Below are 17249 nucleotides of genomic sequence, written 5' to 3'. Positions count from 1 at the left end.
ACATCAAGGATTGATGCAAAAGTTTCAGTATGGAAACATTGGCAGGTGGTAAAAACAATAAATGTGGGGGTCTTAGTAAATGGTTAGTGTGATGTGACTTGAATGATGAAACCTATTATTACACATTATAATATGAATATTAACATATTTGGTAAATGGCAGTGAAAACTGTATTTGTTGTTTCAAATGGTTCGTTCTTCTGTTAACTTTCAGGTTCCCCTTATTATTATAGTGCCGCATCGAGAGGCTCCGCCCCTCCCACTGCTGCCACTGCCTATGACCGTCACTAGTTACCATGGAAACCAAATCAACCTGCAGGACCATGGCCTCAGCCTCCATATTGCCCCGGTGTGAGCGGCATGGTCCACTGGACACTGAGCAACTGCGCATAAAATATTCCTGGCTCACACAAAAAGAAACTAAACGGTTTTTGGGATTTGTGACAACTTCAGTCCTCTCTCATCACAGCTTTGTTGGACCATCAAAGCCAAACTTAATCTCCAAGACATCATCACGGACAGGGAAAGTTGCTACACACATGATAAAACTTGTGGCTAAATGCAGTGATTTAACAAATAAAATAAAAGGAAAAAGACTCTAAAAAAGAAAAGAAAAGTCAAGAATTCTTTCCCCCTTTAGCAGTACCACAGTTTCATCCCATCATGGATCAATACTGTACATTCCTTTTTCTTGATGGCTCTCAGCAGGGACACTGTCCAGAACTTAAAATGTAGCAGCAGCCTTTTTTCCCCACTTTTCCAATTTGTCTCCCTCTCGATTCAAACGGCAGTGCAGAGAGATCAGAGGAGATTAGCAGCAACACGTGCAGGCTGTGGCAGCCTAATGTTGATTTTATCCATTTGAACAGTCACCGACTGAACATCCAGCATGAGTAAATCGATCGCTTTTGATGCCATGAGAAGATTAGGACATGTTCTCTGTGATACACAATCAAGATGTAAAAATGAAAATGAAATAAATAAAGAAACATCCGTTTGAAAATAGATGGAGCCATGACTATATAGCACCATGGCCCGCTATTTGCAAGACTTCGAGAAACTAGTAAATATATTCTTAAAATGATTTTTTTATTTCATTTTTATAATTCGTAATGACTCAACTGCAGACTGCTTGGCTAGTGTTTCACTATGTCTTATTTGTCAGGATTCAAGAGGTCATCAGGCAAAACTTTTGTTGTGGTTTTTTTTTTGTTGTTAATTTTGCACTATTTTGGAGGTTTGCAACACTGGAGCGTTATTATGCAGAAAACTGACATGCATCTTTGCTTTATTTCACAAAACCGGCTGTAAGTCCAAAAGGCACTTACAGTTAATCTTGTATTTCAAGGCCCATCATGTCACTGCCTTGGCGTGCACTATACTATGTTCTCACAGCTTACATTTCTATTTAAGTTGATTAAGTCTTTGGCATTCAACCACAAAAAAAGGATATAACAGCCATCCCAAGTAAAAACACTATCATCATTTGTCTAGTCTGATAACTGAAGCGTTCAGATTCACGCTGATAAGATGATTCTGATGACTCCAATAAAATCAAAAAGCAGGGCGACGTTTTCAGCTAAATGCCTTAAACATGCTCCTTCCTAACTTTAGCCCCCTCCTCCCCCTCCAACATGTTTCAGGCCAAGTCATTTGTTTGAATCAAGCTGGAATGATGGTTTCTTCATCTGTCAAGTGAATGTATTTGCATTTGCCAAAGACTTAGTTCTCATTAATGTTTATTTACAGGCCGCCTATATGCATCACGAGAGCAGTATTATTGTTATTATTGTTATTATTATTAGGAAAAAAACCCGCATTGTTCATGAGGAAAAGTATATGTATAAATTCTATGCAGTGCAGAGATGGTCATCATATGCATATTCAGCTGTAAACCTAAAGGTAGGTGGAGTTTATTTAATGTTATGTTATTTACAAATTGTTCATTTTGTAGAAGCATTCTTTGTGTGTGATGTGAAGACACTTCTCTGTAAATACAGTAAGAAAAAATGTCTTTCATGTTCATGGGTATTATCACTTTCATTATGCTGATATCACTTGTACAATAATAAAAGTGTCTGAAATCTTTTACGCAAAAGGACCTGCGGGTTGTCTCGTATAATCATTGCATTTACACATAAAGACAAAAGACAAAAAATTGACTGGTTAGATCTTCTTAAATGGGAGGATTTCATATTTTTCTATTTTTTATCACTTCACGCAAAAAAGAAAATCATGTTTGAAAGTTTTTCACTGTTTGTTTTTATATTTGTGCATTTACTAGAACAAAACAAAGTGATTAAAATCCTCATTTGTACAAGCTAAATTTAATGAAAAATGACAAGATCATTTTAAATTTATTTGATACATTTCAAAAGTAAGCAATTAAGTATAGCTTCTCTTTACTTAATTATTTTAGGGCTGCATTTCAGTCCATTCATATAAATTTTGTGAAATTATGGTCAACGTCTAAGTCAAAGTCAAAGTCAGCTTTATTGTCAATTCTGCATGTACATAAACAGGATCAAAATGACAATCAAAATTACCCCTGACCCCTGGTGTGCAACTACAATAAAGTATAACAAATAAAATTAAATAGAAAGCTATAAGAATAAGGCATACAGATGTGAAAATAAATATGAAGTATCAAATAGACTATACCTAATTACTATCTATCTACAAAAATATAAGTTGTACAAGAATCCTTAAAGCTCTATATACTATTGCAGTTCTTTGTTAAAATTATAACATATATATGTAAATATATATGTATATGATGAATTATTAAAAAGGTCTATGAGACTGAATGTATAGATAAATTTAATCTACCATTATATACAGGTGTCCCAAAACATATTAAGTAAGTAAAGTTGAATTCAAAGTTGGTAAACTCCAACGTTTTTTATAGAAATACTGAAAAAAGCCATGAAATAAGAAAAAGAAAACTGAATATATTTATGAGTGTTTAAACATTATGTATTGTCAGACTCACTGTCAAAGTGTGTTTATTTGCAGCTAATTTTACCCCTTTATTAAATTCAAAATCACAATATATCAAAAGTTGAAATTGAGAAATTTTATTACTTACGAAAAAATAATTCATTTTAAGTCTGTAGTTGACCACACAAAGAAGTAAACATATAGGAGCATGAGATCATTTAGGATGCAGGCAGAATGATATGGCAAATAAATATTTAAAAATCTAAATCATGAATGTTTGATTAACAGGAAAGGAAAGGAACACAAACAATGTGCAGAATATATGAGAAATCCACAATAATACTGAATGATATATGCAGGTTTAGGACCAACATGTGCTGCTCTATACACACAAGGACTTTCGTCAGAGAAAGCCTTTCTCAATTCAGGATAACAATTCCAAGCATGTTGCATGTGCAACAGCATGACTGCTCGGCAGAAAGGTGGATGACTGGTCTTCCTGCTATCCGAACGAGTCATCCATTAAAAACATTTGTCACATTATGAGACAAAATATAGAGCACGGACATCTAGAACCTTGAGATGCAAAATGAGGAAACATTTGGCTTTCAAAACTGCAGCAACTGGTCCCCTCAGTGGCTAAACAGAGGAGTTATGATAATACAGTAGGCACATTACCAAATATGTTTTTCCCACATTTAGAGGATGCAAAAACTTTTGCGCAGCTTGTTTTTATTCATTTTTGTATTCAACTTCACATTTTAGCAGGAAGGTTTGAGAGGATTCACAACACTGATCCTGGCTTGATGTCTTCTGATGTAGTCTGATGGATTGTTTTTATCTGGAAGGTCACAGGGGTGCATTATTTTGCTGTATAATGCCAAAGCCATTACACAAACCACCATATTCTTAAGTCAGGGAGGGGCGGCCATCTGTGTGACCCTGAATGATTGTACTCACCTGTATCAAGTGAGAACTTTGAAGAAGGTGCCGCCCTTTCTGGCTGATCCTAGCCACACTCATTAAAGGAGTTTAAATTACATCCATTTGCCTGCAGATACTCTATGCCACATATATGCTTTAAACGGTGTTGTGAAAAAGTTTTTGCCCCTTCCTGTTTTGCATATTTGTCCCACATACATGTTTCAGATCGTCATAAAAATGCAATATTAGACAAAGATAACCCGAGTAAACACAAAATGACATTTTTAAATGATGATTTTATTGATTCGGGGAGTTATCTAAACTTACCTGGTCCTATGTGAAAAGTAATTGTCCCTCTTGTTAAATCATGAATTGACTGTGATTAACCACATTTTTTGGAAAGCTGAGTTCAGTTTCACTAAACACACTCGAGCCTGATTACTGGCAGACCTGTTGAATCAAGAAATCACTTACATAGAAGCTGCCTGACAAAAGAAGCGGGCTAAAAGATCTCAAAAAGCAACACATCATGCCATGATTTAAAGAAACACCTGAGAAATAAAGTCACTGACATCTATCTGTTGGGAAAGGGTTAAAAAAAAACATTTTAAGGCTTGGGACTCCAGTTAACCACAGTCAGAGCCATCATACACAAAGGGGGGAAACATGGAACAGTGGTGAACCTTTCCAGGAGTGACCAGCCTACAAAAGGTGCTTTAAGAGCACATTAATGACACATCCAGGAGGTCACAGAAGAACCCAGAAAACAGTAAAGAACTGCAGGCATCACATGTCTCATTTAAGGTCAGAGTTCACGATTCAACAATAAGAAAGAGGCTGGGCAAAAATGGCATCCGTGGGAGGGCACAAGGAGAAAACCACCAAAATGAACATAAAGGTTCATCTCACATTTGCCTGATGATCCCCAAGACATCTGGAAAAATATTCTATAGACTCACAAGACAAAAACTTGAACTTTTTAGAAGGTTTGAGGAATCAGGAATAAAACTAACACAGCATTTCAGAAAAGAAACATCATACAAATAATAAAATATGGTGGCAGTAGTGTAATGGTCTGGGGCTATTTTGCTGCCTTGGGACCTGGAAGACTTGTGAAACCATGAATTCTGGTGTCTACTAAAACATCCTAAAGGAGAAAGTCTGGCCATAAAACTGAATTGCACTTAGGTTCTGCAACAGGACAATGATCCAAAACACACCAGCAAGTCCACTTCTGAATGGCTTAAGAAAAACAAAATGAAGACTTCAGAGTGGCCTAATCAATGTCCTAACCTGAATCCGATTGAGATGCTGTGACATGACTTTAAAAAGGCAGTTCATGCTCGAAACCCTCAAATGTGACTGAATTACAACAATTCTGCAAAGATGAGTAGGTTGAAATTCTTCCACAACACTGCAAAAGACTCATTGCCAGTAACTGCAAATGCCACCCTTAGCAGTTTTTGTTGCTAAGGGTGGCCCAACAAGTTTTTCAGTTTAGGGGGCAATCTCGTTTTTATATAGGACCCTTTTCCCCCTTTTCCACTTAGCAACAAATACATTAATTTACAAACTACATTTTGTGTTTACTTGTGCATATTTATTGTCTATTTATTTCATTTTTCTTAATGGTGTCCCTTGGGGATAATAAAGATATTTTTGCTTTGTTCATTTGTCTCTTTTAATTCTATTTTGTTGTACTTTTTCAACATGTTCAACATAAAGATTCAATCAACATCAACAATCTTTAATTATTGAGGATGTAACACTTTGGTAACACTTTCCCAAATTTTCTAAACAGGCTGATGGCATGAAATTCAGAATACCATTGTTATATATTGGATAATTTGCCTGGATAGCATATTTTCTTGTGACTGATTCTTTTTTATTAGATGTCCCGATCTTTACTTACATGAGATCTAATGTGTAAGGACATTTTATGTATTTATTACATATTTTTCAAGAAATTCTAGCCTAATGACCTGGCAGATAAACAATTAAAGAGTGGTTTGTGAGGACAGAAATAAAAAGACTTATATAAATATCTGACATTACACATATCTATACAAGAAAGCTTTACATTGCTATATAAAAAAAAACCTGTTAGCTTCTTAGGGAATGTTTGGAAATTGAATGAATCCTTTGACCTTATAAAGACTAGACAAACAAAACACTACAGCTAATAGCTTAGCTGCCATACTGTGCTGATAAGTCACATTAATTTAGGTAAGAATTAAAATATTATACTGTCTGTCTGTCAACAGTCTATAAAGGGTTATCTTCTGTATTTCTTCTGAATCTAACAATTTGAGAGAGTTTTGAACGTGGCATATATTTCAATGTTTTAGATCTCAAGCTTAAATTATTAGTTGTTTTTGCCTCCAACTCAAAATACCAATTTATATTTATTTTGTGTTTTGGATCTCTCCTTTACATTAATAAAAGCAGTCAGAGAGATTGCTTGACAAACAATACCTCAAACAGCCCAGCCCAAGAATGGTTTCTCTAATGCTAATGCAAAATATAAAATGTGTAGAATTCCAGTTCATTTGACAGTTGACAATACATTTAATTCAGAATGTCCTCTTTTTTATGCCTATAACTACTTTGTGTGAGTAAAATGTTTAGTACGTTTGTACAGTGAATTTAAATCCTAGATAGAAGGTTAGAATACAGCATTACCATGTTAAGTATATATTTGATTTCTATTTTTTTGTGGAGATGACAAATAACATAGGTCTGCGTGCTGATGGGTAAAAAGAAAGCTGAACGCATCAGTGAATTCAAGCTCTTAATGAGGCTGTTTTCAGATAAATGTATTTACTTTTCAGGTATAAAGATCACATAGTACAAAGAGACTACAGTGAGAATGCCTCTGAATGTTTTCTCCATGATTTGGATCACTGAGCAGCACATAAAGTGTTTAACCTCTCCTCGCTTTGTAAAGCTGAATTAATTTTTCTAGCAGTGTGCCTGAATTCAATTTGTGCTAAGTTGCAGCGAGAGATTTATGCATGAAATCCCTCTTAGAGCTTATTTTCACTCTTTCTTCGCTCCGTAATCCCTCCACCGCTGCCGCTTCGTATGACTTACTTATATCATTATTGATTTACAACAAGTGGACACTGTCCTGATTAACGTTGTGCGATTTGCAAAGGATTTGGGCTCCAGAAGCACAGGAGCCAGAATGTGCAAGTGTAATACAATAATTCAAACATCCGTTTCTTAGTCAAAATGCTTTTTTCAAACTCCTTTTAATTGCACAAAGTGAGTTTAACCTTCTGGATAGGAGTGATATAATGACAATTTTACTATAGCTATCGACTCCGAAAAACACACTTCTCTAAAACATACTGAGCTGAGCTGTTCTCTGGTGCGCCCTGATACCTCTGGGTTCTGGAGCAGAGACTCTTTTTTTACTTTGTAATTCAATTTCTCTGGCTGTTGTTTATTTCATAGCTCCCCTGTGAAGCATCAGAAGCTGATGTTCTGTCAGCCCCTAACTGTCGTACATGTTTGTCATTCACAGCCCTTGTTAGAGGAAGAAGGGAAAAAGGAGAGCTTGACTCTTTTTCTCTTCCCAGCTGAGAATTCCCAGAAGCAGAATTGTTCTATTTAGATGGAAACTTTTTTGTCACTCTCCTGTCTAAATTGGCATATCTGGCTCTCTCTTCTGAAACCAATAAACTGTGAACATGGACGAATCTGTCAATCAAGCTCAAATTGACTGCAGCATGCCAGATGACAACACCATCCTCTTGAATATAAATATATATATTATTTACTGTATATATAAAAATGTTGGGGTGATCTGATTGGCTGTAATCAGCACCTGTCACGCTTTTTGCGCATCAAACATTCAGTTAATAGGTTTGAAAACACAAGTGCAGACATTTCCTCATATATTCTCAGCCAATGCAAGTTTGCGGGTATAAATAAAATTGAGTATTTGATCTTGGGGGGAAAAAAGTCCAGTAAGGCAAAGTTTGAACAAAAATGTTCTTACTTGTACTCAAAAAAGAAGAAGAAAACGAGGTCAGTAATCAATTTAGTGCACAAGTGCTGAAAGTTTGATTAATTATATACATGAAACTTCAATTTACTTGAGCGAGAGAGAGAAAAGCTTTTTATAATCTACTTTTTATTCCTTATCTAACAGCGACATTAATGCAATTACTCCTCACTTCAATAAGCTGTAATAACTTAAATGCATAGAACTCATTCTACAGATTGCTCCTTGATCAGCATGTCTAAATTGTACAAGTCAAGAGAAAAATATTTCTATTTGGAATGATCTCAGAAATGTACGATCTGTTTCAAGGAAACAAGCTGGACTTTTACACGTGGTAGACTATGTGTTAAAATGTAGCTTTGACAGTAACAAGATACCCTCCCAGGGTATCATAACAGTGAACCGTATTGCTCATATACCTCCAAACCACAGTGTCAAATCTAACTGTTGACCTTTTGAGCTGCTCCACGCTAATACTTGCTGACTGAACACCCTTTCTGTGTGATTTGTACAGCCGTACCATGAATATGCTGCAGCAACTGAATTATAATTTGGTTACTGGTGTGTCAAATGTACAATAAATCCTCAGGATGTTATCATTTGCAGTGACACATGAAGAAGAAGATGAGGGGAGGGGGAGCTGTAGAGAAAATATGGAAATGCTTTTCACGTCTTCATATCCGAGCAGTGGTTTGGACGTTATGAAAAGAGGGAATGGATCTGCTGCTTTATGTGCTGTATCTAATTGGATATGGCAATATATAATATGATTCTCCAGTATCCATCAATTCCTGTGTTAGACCTGTTTGTATGGCCGTGTCAGTGGGGCAGCCTAGCTTGTTATGATGCCTGAGCAGCAATTATGAGGTAATTTTTGACTCTTGCTGTGTGAGGCCATCTAGAGGATACTTGAGGGGAGGTTCCTAATGAGTGAGCATTGATTGATTGGACATAATAAGTGCCCTGCTTGACTGAAAGCGAGTGAGAAAAGGGGGGGAGGAAAGGAGACTGGGGGGTGAGTAGTGGGGTTTGGATGAAAGCATATTTCCAATTGACCAGTTATTAGATCGGTTAGCGTATAGGTGAGCCCCACACCACTGCCAAAACCAGGCTGTCTCAGCCCAGCGCCAAACCTCATTTACCCTTCACCAGTAAATAATTACCCTAATGGCTATTGTGTGATACATGATGCAATTAAAGCCTAATGCAATGCACCTCACTTAGCGAACGTGTCAGGTCCCACACAACAGGCAGCGGTGGTCCTGAGCTAACAGGGCTAGCTACCTGACTGCCCAGTAAAGGGGATGTCCTCCAAAGCAGACAGAAGAGCTCTCCTAATCAGCTGGATCTGTCACCCAGGTGTGTTTGTTTGCCTGCAACCAGGGAACTGGGAAATATTCAGAGAGAACCGAGGAGGGAAAGCAGAATTTGATGCAAGCTATTCCAGTTAGCAGAAGAGGATATAATGGAAGAGAGGGCAGAATCATCAACCCCCATCCTTTCTCCCCTATAACCCCAGCTTCTCTTGCAGCTCCCCTCCTCCTCCTCCTCCTTCACCACCACCACCACCACACTCCCAACACCCCAGTCACTGTCAGGCCAAACACATGATGAATTGCCCTGTCAACAGAATTCATTCAGGGACCAATTAATTCAGCAGAAATGAACTAGAGCCATCAGTCGCTGAAAAACTCAGAGCAAAGAGAGCAAAGTAGCTCTCTTTGGAAGAAAGAGAGACAGTGTGTGTGAGAGGGGAAGAGAGAGAGGGAGAATGAAGGAGAGGGTGCCAGGGGAGTGCAGTGGAAGTTAGCCTGACAGGAATTGGTCATTTAATGCTTTAGCGCACTGGAGACAGCCCCTGTCATAGAGGAAGCCATGACAGGACTCCCCTGGTACTTTATTTATTAATTATCCAGAGCAGCAAGGGGCATTTAACTGTCTCACTCCAGGCCTGTCAACTTGACTTCTTGTCATTTCCCTTCCACAAACAGGTCCTTTAGAAACAAACCCGAATCAAAGGAGGAGAAAATGTAATTACTCACAGAGCAGATAAATATTTTTATTGCAGCAGCTGTTACATTACAAAAAAAAATCTATTTTGGTGCTTGGACTTTTTCAGAAGTGTGATTCTAATCATGATGGAGGAAACTATATCTTGCCCTGAGTTTTGACAGCTGATCGTCTGTCAGTAGCGAAAGGACAAAGAGTCAGGTCCGTCTTACAGCCACTTGATACAAAAGCAACACAAGCAGCTATTTAAGAATTCACACGTATATTGCAGAAAAATAGATCATAATCATTATTGCGTAATGTACTATTATATTAAGCTTATTCCAGCTACATCTCCTTGCAACTTATTCTATATTTGCATCAAATTTGTCACTTAGTATAAAAGAAATTGCTCTAAGGAAGAAACCGTTTCCGAAAGGAAAGCAATCAATAACAAAAATTTTCTTGAAGACTAAAAAATAATAACATCCTATGTTGTCGTTTGCCAAGCAGATAGAATTCTGTTTTCCCTGCTGGAAACTCAATGAGCCTGTGGCTGACCTTTTCAGTCAAAGGTTTGATCTTTCCCTATTGTGTTGTGTTGATCAGCTGGTAAATATTTGATGGAACCTTTTCTTTAGCACATCAAGCATCTCGGTGTAACGGGAGCATGACGAGGCAGCTGGAAAGCTGTTTTTGCTATCAGGTATGCCCTACTGAGATCAAACAACAGCTGAAAGCATGAATAATGTCAATAATGTACCAAACAGCATTACAAAGCACTTTTATGAAATGGGAAATACAGAGAAATTACATCCAGTAAAACATTCAGTGGTACGTTGTGGGAGTTGCAAGTCCTACAAACTCCTTGCAGTGAGTTAATTTATGCATTCAAAGAAGGTGGTTTTAATCCACAATGGCATTAAAGTCACAAAACTAACTGAGCAGCGGCACCTGAGGACTGCTCTTTTCTGCAAGTTTGAAACAAAGCCGATGAAATTCTGAGGAAGCCAGGAATAAGGAGATGTGCTGCAGTATATAATTAATTAAATGAGACTAATTAGGAACATGAGAGCAGGTGCCAGGCTATGGGCTGACAGCAAAGACAGCTAGACAACAAGAAGGGGGGAAAAAACCTATGGGTAAGGGGTGTAACGTGACAAGAGGAGGGACAAAGCAACTTTCTGTGTTTTGTCACATGAAACCTCCAAGGAATATATGTGACAGAAATTGTAGACCCAGACACCATGGGGGTCTCTCCCTTTGTTTAAGACAGATTTTCATTTCACCAATTTGGGGTTGATGCAAGCAAGAGATTTTCCTCCTCATTATTCCTGCATGTGGATTAAAATAATATATAAAAAAGAAAGACGGTGCAACTGAGACACTCACATATGAATGTGTGCAGTGGCTCACCAGAGATACCATAGAGATGTCACACATTTAGAATGTTATGCATGAAAAAAATGGGTTTGTATTACTCGGTGCACACCAGCTGGTGATTTAGAATTCAAGCAACAGAGTACCTGTACAGCTAAATGCAATTTTTGGTCATTCTTGGATTATAAAAGTAATGATTGCATATTAACCACAGTTTCAGACAGAACGAAAACATCACATTATTGATGGATCATTCTGTTACTTAAATAGTGCAATAGATGGAAGAAACAACAGTATTTTTGCCGCACAAAAAACCCCACATCCTCTTTTTCTGCTCTACCATTTGGTTCTAAACAGTATGGAAAGTCCAGCCTGTTCAGTCAGAGACACTCAGAAGGGGCATCAGCCTATTTTATCACAATTTGCTCACTAACCAGTTACAAATGTGGCATGTGATGACAATAATGAGGCTTGATGTCACTTAGCCTTTGGGCCGTGTGTGTGTGGAATAGTAAAGCAGGATGTCAGGGTGCTGCAGGTCCTCCTCTCTGGCACTGAGAGGCCTTCTACACACGAGGTGACAGACACCTCGGTTAGAGAGAGAGCCGCCTCTCTAACAGCATTATAAATTACTGTAGATCCTATTTGTGTCAGTGGAGGCAAGTGAGGGGAAAATTCAACATCAGCCTATTTATTCATTTACTTATTCCCTGGCTCGGTCAGGCTCAGTGCTGCTGGAGGAGAGGAGCTCTGCTCCTCTCTGTAGTGCCACTCTGCCTCAGAACAAATGCTGTGTGTTTAGAGACACATGGGTATTTCATTTTAGAAGCACTGGTGATATCAGAGTCAATCAGGCCAGAAAGGGAAAAGCATTACAGCTGAATTTTCTTCACCCAATCTGGATGGAGCCCGCATTTTTACATATCCATAAAGCGTAAATAAAACCTGCAAGTGCAGACAGCATGTCTGCCCAGGAGGGAAACTTCTGTACTGGAATGTGGCAGAAATGTTGAAGACTTGCTACAATATATACTCTAAAATTGTAACAGGTCAAATTAATTGGGAAAGGCCACTTAATATATTTAAATGTGTGTACGTTGTCTGAATAAATATGGGTCTTTTCAGATTAATCACCTTTCTGGTTAATATCTGAAAAGTGTTTGATTGGTTTAGACATGTAAAACTTGTCGATGAAAAGAAATAAGAACAATTAATTATTAAGACAATCTTTTAAAAAGAAATGTAACTCTTGAAAAGTAAAGGATTTGGGAGATATTGCTGTGCAGTCAATAAACAGCCTCACCTGACTCAATTTTTGTGTTAACAGTTCTTACTTTGCGTAATCAATAACCGGTGACATGAAATGGATTTTGAAAAGAAAAGTAATTTCCCATCTAAAAATGCCACAAATTATATAAAAATACAAAGCAACCACAGCTCGATATGTTTTTGTGTAGACTGGCTAATTCACAAAAGACAAAAAAAAAAAACAGCTGCTAAAAAAGATGCAGAGCTTTCGTTAAATTATCAAGGGATGGCTTGGAGTGTGCATCATCATTAGTTTGACTAAGTAGCATCGGTCAGTGACTCAAGTAGTGGTAAATGGCACAATTAGCAGGCTGAGCAGGGAGAGGTATATTCAATTTGAAAGCCTTCTTTCTTAATCCATCTCCTGTGATCATGAGAAATGCTGAGCTATGGGCTTTTATGCTCAATGACATTAATCAGGTTAATTCAAAGTAAAATGTCAACATTGTAATCAAGAACTAGCACACTCCAGCAAAATGTAAATGTCTACAGATGCTAAATGTTAATGTCCGACAGCGTTCTTCTTCTTAGATCTATCTTTTTTTTAAATATGTTTTTGTCTTAGCAAATTGGCACATTTCCTGTTCAGCTGGGCATATTTGATTAAGAGCTAAAAGAAAAAGAAGAAGCACAGATTAGTCTGAAACCTACATAGCAACCAACAACAATGAATAGCTTAAGTACGGACACCCACCAGAGAAGTGTTGACATGCTCCCTTACTATGAATATGTTGTTTCTTGTTCTACTTCTCCCAGTGCCCCAGTGCTTAATCCCTCAGTGCACTTGCTCTGTAACCCCAGCAGGTGCAGTGGGAATCTATAAACACAGCTGGTGCGTCTCAGCATCAAAACCCTTACATCTACCCTCACCTCGCACCTCACCCCAACACAAGAAATACCACACATAACCTAGATTCATGTTGCTAGTTTTTTCTTCTTCTTTTTTTTAACAAAGGTGCATGCAAGAAAAGTGTTGATGTCAACTAAGTACAAGAACTCTGGAGTAATATTTTGTTGAGGTTAGGTGGTCAATGTCATGGCATCAATATAAAACATCTGGTTTTTGTGCAAGAATGATCATGATCGTGCTTTTAAACTTTAAACCTGACACTTTTAACTTGCCTCACCTGATTTTCTTTTTTATTTCTATTAGAATTACACTTTAGTCACAACAATAAACACACTGCTTCAGTGTATTTTCTTAATTTCATACATACAAAATGTTAAATATCAGAGTTTAGAAAAGTAAACAACACCTGTAGTTCAGAACAAGAGTTTTATTTGTCATTGTTAGGCAGAAGCAGTGAATGTATAAGAACCAGACACATGGAGCACCAAATGCCGCAAAAAACATTACCTGTGTGCAGAAGCCCTTATGTTTTTTTCTTACACTGTTAATATTGTGAAGCAACTATTTTTCATGACCTTTCCAAACCATGAACTTTTTGAAAACATATGAAGCTTTAGTTCTTAAACTGAAGCAAATTGAAACTAAAAACCCAAAATATATTTTAAAAAAAAAATTAAAAGGCGATATATAAGATAAAAAGTCCGTGAAATCTATTGTAACTGCAGGTCCCACTGAAACCTGTGCCATACCTATGCCAATTACTGTGACGGTGTTAATGCCAGAGGAGGAGGAGCTGCTATTTCATAAATGTTTGCAAAGCCAGACTGCATGGCTGCATGCTTGATTTTAAAACCTGTGACCAGTGTTGGGTGTAAGATGTGCCAAAATAATGTGTTGCTGCAATCACATTATATTTTTAGTAACCTATTAATGCAATGTGTTACTGTGCTAAATTCACTAATTACAGTACAGTTTTTCCAAGTGCTCCAATCATTAACAAGGGTTCTTCAGTTGCCTGCATGCTGGGAAAAAGCAAAAGAAGAAAATGAAAGAAGCATTTTTTTTTCTTTCTGTGCATTTGCTGCTATCACCTGATTTTAGTTTGTGTGCTGGGAGGAGGGAAACGGTGGAGTGGTCTACAGCTTTTGGGGAGTGGAGATAAGGACATTACTTTTGTTTTGTTGCATGAAAGAACAAGAGTGCCATGGTGAAATGTAGGTTGTGTCCAGTACACATCACAACATCCACTAACAGTATGCTAACACAAAACCAGCCACGAACTCAAATTGATGTTAAATCTGAGTGCATGCTGATCCCAGCCGAGCAGACAGGCCCTGAGCTTCAATTTTCAGCAAAGATAAGATGAGCAGTCAGGCTTATAACATTGTAGCCTCCACAAACTTGCATTACTGTAGCGTCTTTGTCTCTACCTTACAATATAAAGCTTTAAGGTGACTGCTGTTGTGATCATATAAATAAAATTTAATTTAATCACTTTAAAGTCTGTAGAAACACCGATTACAAACGCTGCTCTGTGTCAAAGTAGAGATTAAAAAAACAATGATCAAAGAAAAATAAAAAAAATAAAATATCAGTTTTAAAGATGAATGTAAAGATGTTTACGTGCTTTGAACAATCGTTCAAAGAAAATTCAGATCTAGGCTAAAAGAGCTTGATTTGAGCAGAAATGCTTCGAGGTTTCTTGTTGAAGTGTTGAACAGTTCTCTCTTATGGTAACTAAGGGGGAAATGCTGTTCGCTCCCAAGGACTTTTTTATTGAAAGGCCGAGTGTCAGAGCTGTACTCAGCTTTATTATTACATAAATGCAGGATACACATTTTCATGATGAAAACGAGATATCTTCTTTACAAATGGCTGTAGCCGTACTTGCACTGTACTTATACGTTTCCTCCTCAAAACGCTTGGCGCCAGCTATTTTGCACTTAAGAGTGACATGATTATAGGGCATATGCGTATGCTCAAGTTACATGTAAAGCACACGTGCACTAATTAGTGTTTTTCCTTATTTTGTCCAGTACATGAATGTATCATTCATTCAAGTATTTGTGCATGGGAAAGCCTTTTGAATCAGCATGGAAATAGCAGACCCCACCACACTATATAAAGTACTATACACAGTAGCAACTAATAAATGTAAAAACATAATAACTGGCAGATATATGTTTGATAGATATGCAGACGTACACTGTAAGAAGGATATTTTACTAAATTGTAAGTTTAAAGTCGATTGGGCTGAGAGAAATACAGTGGTCATGAAAAATATATTGATTTGATTAGTTGAATTTCAAGCAATGTGGGTCAGATGTTCATGGACAATTTAGAATTGTGCTGCATTCACTCCCCTATTGTATGCATATACAGCGATGTCACTACTGATATCACTCTTATTTAATATTCTACTTGGCTTTGCATTTTTACTTGTTAGAGTGTGGTAGTCTATACCTGCCAGGAAGCGTTAGTCCTGATTGCTTAGGAAATTCACCACTGCCTTCCTGTAATGAGAGTGGACAGAGGTTAGAACAGCTCAATAGAAGAGATAACCAGTCTTTGATCCAAACAGCCATGCAGAACATACAGGCAATACCATCAGAAAATGTACTGTCAGGAATTTTGGATTTTAAATTACACCTGATTAACCTGAAGTAAGGAGGAAGAGGAGTTTGGTGGACTTGGACAGGCTGAAAAGAAACATGCAGTTGGTTCACCACAAATCCTGTCAACTTTCCTGAAGTCTACTGGCAAAGCTTTGCACAAAGGAAAAATAAAATCCAGCTAAACACATTCATCAGTCGCTACAGCTAAAAATAAAATGCAAGCTCTCGCAGATGATGGATTTGGTATCATCCACCTGTCATTCACTTCCATTTTGTGAGCCGCAGAAGTGCGAGAACAGCCCTTGCTGATCAAGATCAGTGAACAGTCTCATGTCTGCAGATGTCTGTTGTGTTATTATTGGAAAATGTGCACGACTGACATCTCAGAAATGCCTGTTATTGCATAAAGAAGCCCGGGAGAGCCAACAAAATTCATTTTAAAAAATCACCAGAGGTTTAAGACACATATCTAAAATATTTAAGATTTTGTTCTGGATCCTTTTTTTTCACTTAATAATCACTAAAGACACCAAGCTAGGCATTTATGGGAAACTGGAAAATGTCTGAACATTTGCAACCACAGTAAATAATCCATAAACAACTGCGATGTAAACTTTGGGAAACATACAAAGAAATGATGCCCTGCTGTTTGGCAAAAGAGTGCCAACATGCCAGGATATTCTGTTGTACTCAATTGAAAATGTTTGCTTGGTTATTGAGTGCATGGTCGAAGATCTAGCAGTGCCTCTTAGATTTTAAAAAAAAATATAGCCCTTTACTTCAGCTAATTGAAGGTAATCTTGTGAGCCCATTTTTGGTACAGTGGAAATACTCACAAGTGAATGGACTCTCCACAGATGGGTTCTAGTTGAAACTAATGAGCTAACCTTCCTAACATTAGCACTGATGCCTGTGGTGATTTTACACATTATTTTATTATTTTAACCCTCCTTTTTCTAAGTAAATGCAAAAGTCAAACACCTTTCACCCCATGAACACAGAGACAGCTAAGTAATAATCCTTCATAAAAGTTTGGTATGTCTAAATGTGGGTCTATCTACATTTTTATTCAATCTGGACTTGTTTTCACAAATATCATTGCCTTTTGACTTTTCTTAAAGCTGTAAATTGAAATTTAACATTGCTTCAAATCCCCCAGCTCTTGAATACTCACAAGGGTCACCTAAAAGGAACTTGATCAACCAGAGTTGTCACCCAATTCACAGCCTGTC

At 37.5% G+C, this 17249-nt stretch overlaps 1 protein-coding gene across 4 annotated transcripts in view; it reads left to right on the top strand.

Annotated features, from left to right (window-relative positions):
• Nucleotides 1-2097, top strand: part of pax2b (paired box 2b) — a 29731-nt gene extending 27634 nt beyond the window's left edge. For 2 of the 4 annotated variants that reach the window (XM_085284829.1, XM_085284828.1), the window contains exon 10: nucleotides 233-2097. In XM_085284829.1, coding sequence (XP_085140955.1) covers nucleotides 233-354 — 122 coding nt within the window. In that variant the 3' untranslated portion in view covers nucleotides 355-2097. Of the gene's footprint in view, nucleotides 1-213 lie in introns of all 4 variants that reach the window. The other 2 variants (XM_085284831.1, XM_085284830.1) reach the window with 1 other exon arrangement.
• The last annotated feature ends 15152 nt before the right edge of the window (nucleotides 2098-17249 follow it).

This window comes from Mchenga conophoros, linkage group LG8 (assembly GCF_057382185.1).
Source record: "Mchenga conophoros isolate Kocher_MC1m ecotype Shallow Benthic linkage group LG8, M_conophoros_male_GT1.1, whole genome shotgun sequence".
NCBI classification, from domain to species: Eukaryota; Metazoa; Chordata; class Actinopteri; order Cichliformes; family Cichlidae; genus Mchenga; species Mchenga conophoros.
Note: the sequence above shows the minus strand (reverse complement) of the source record. Positions and strands in the feature narration are given on the sequence as shown.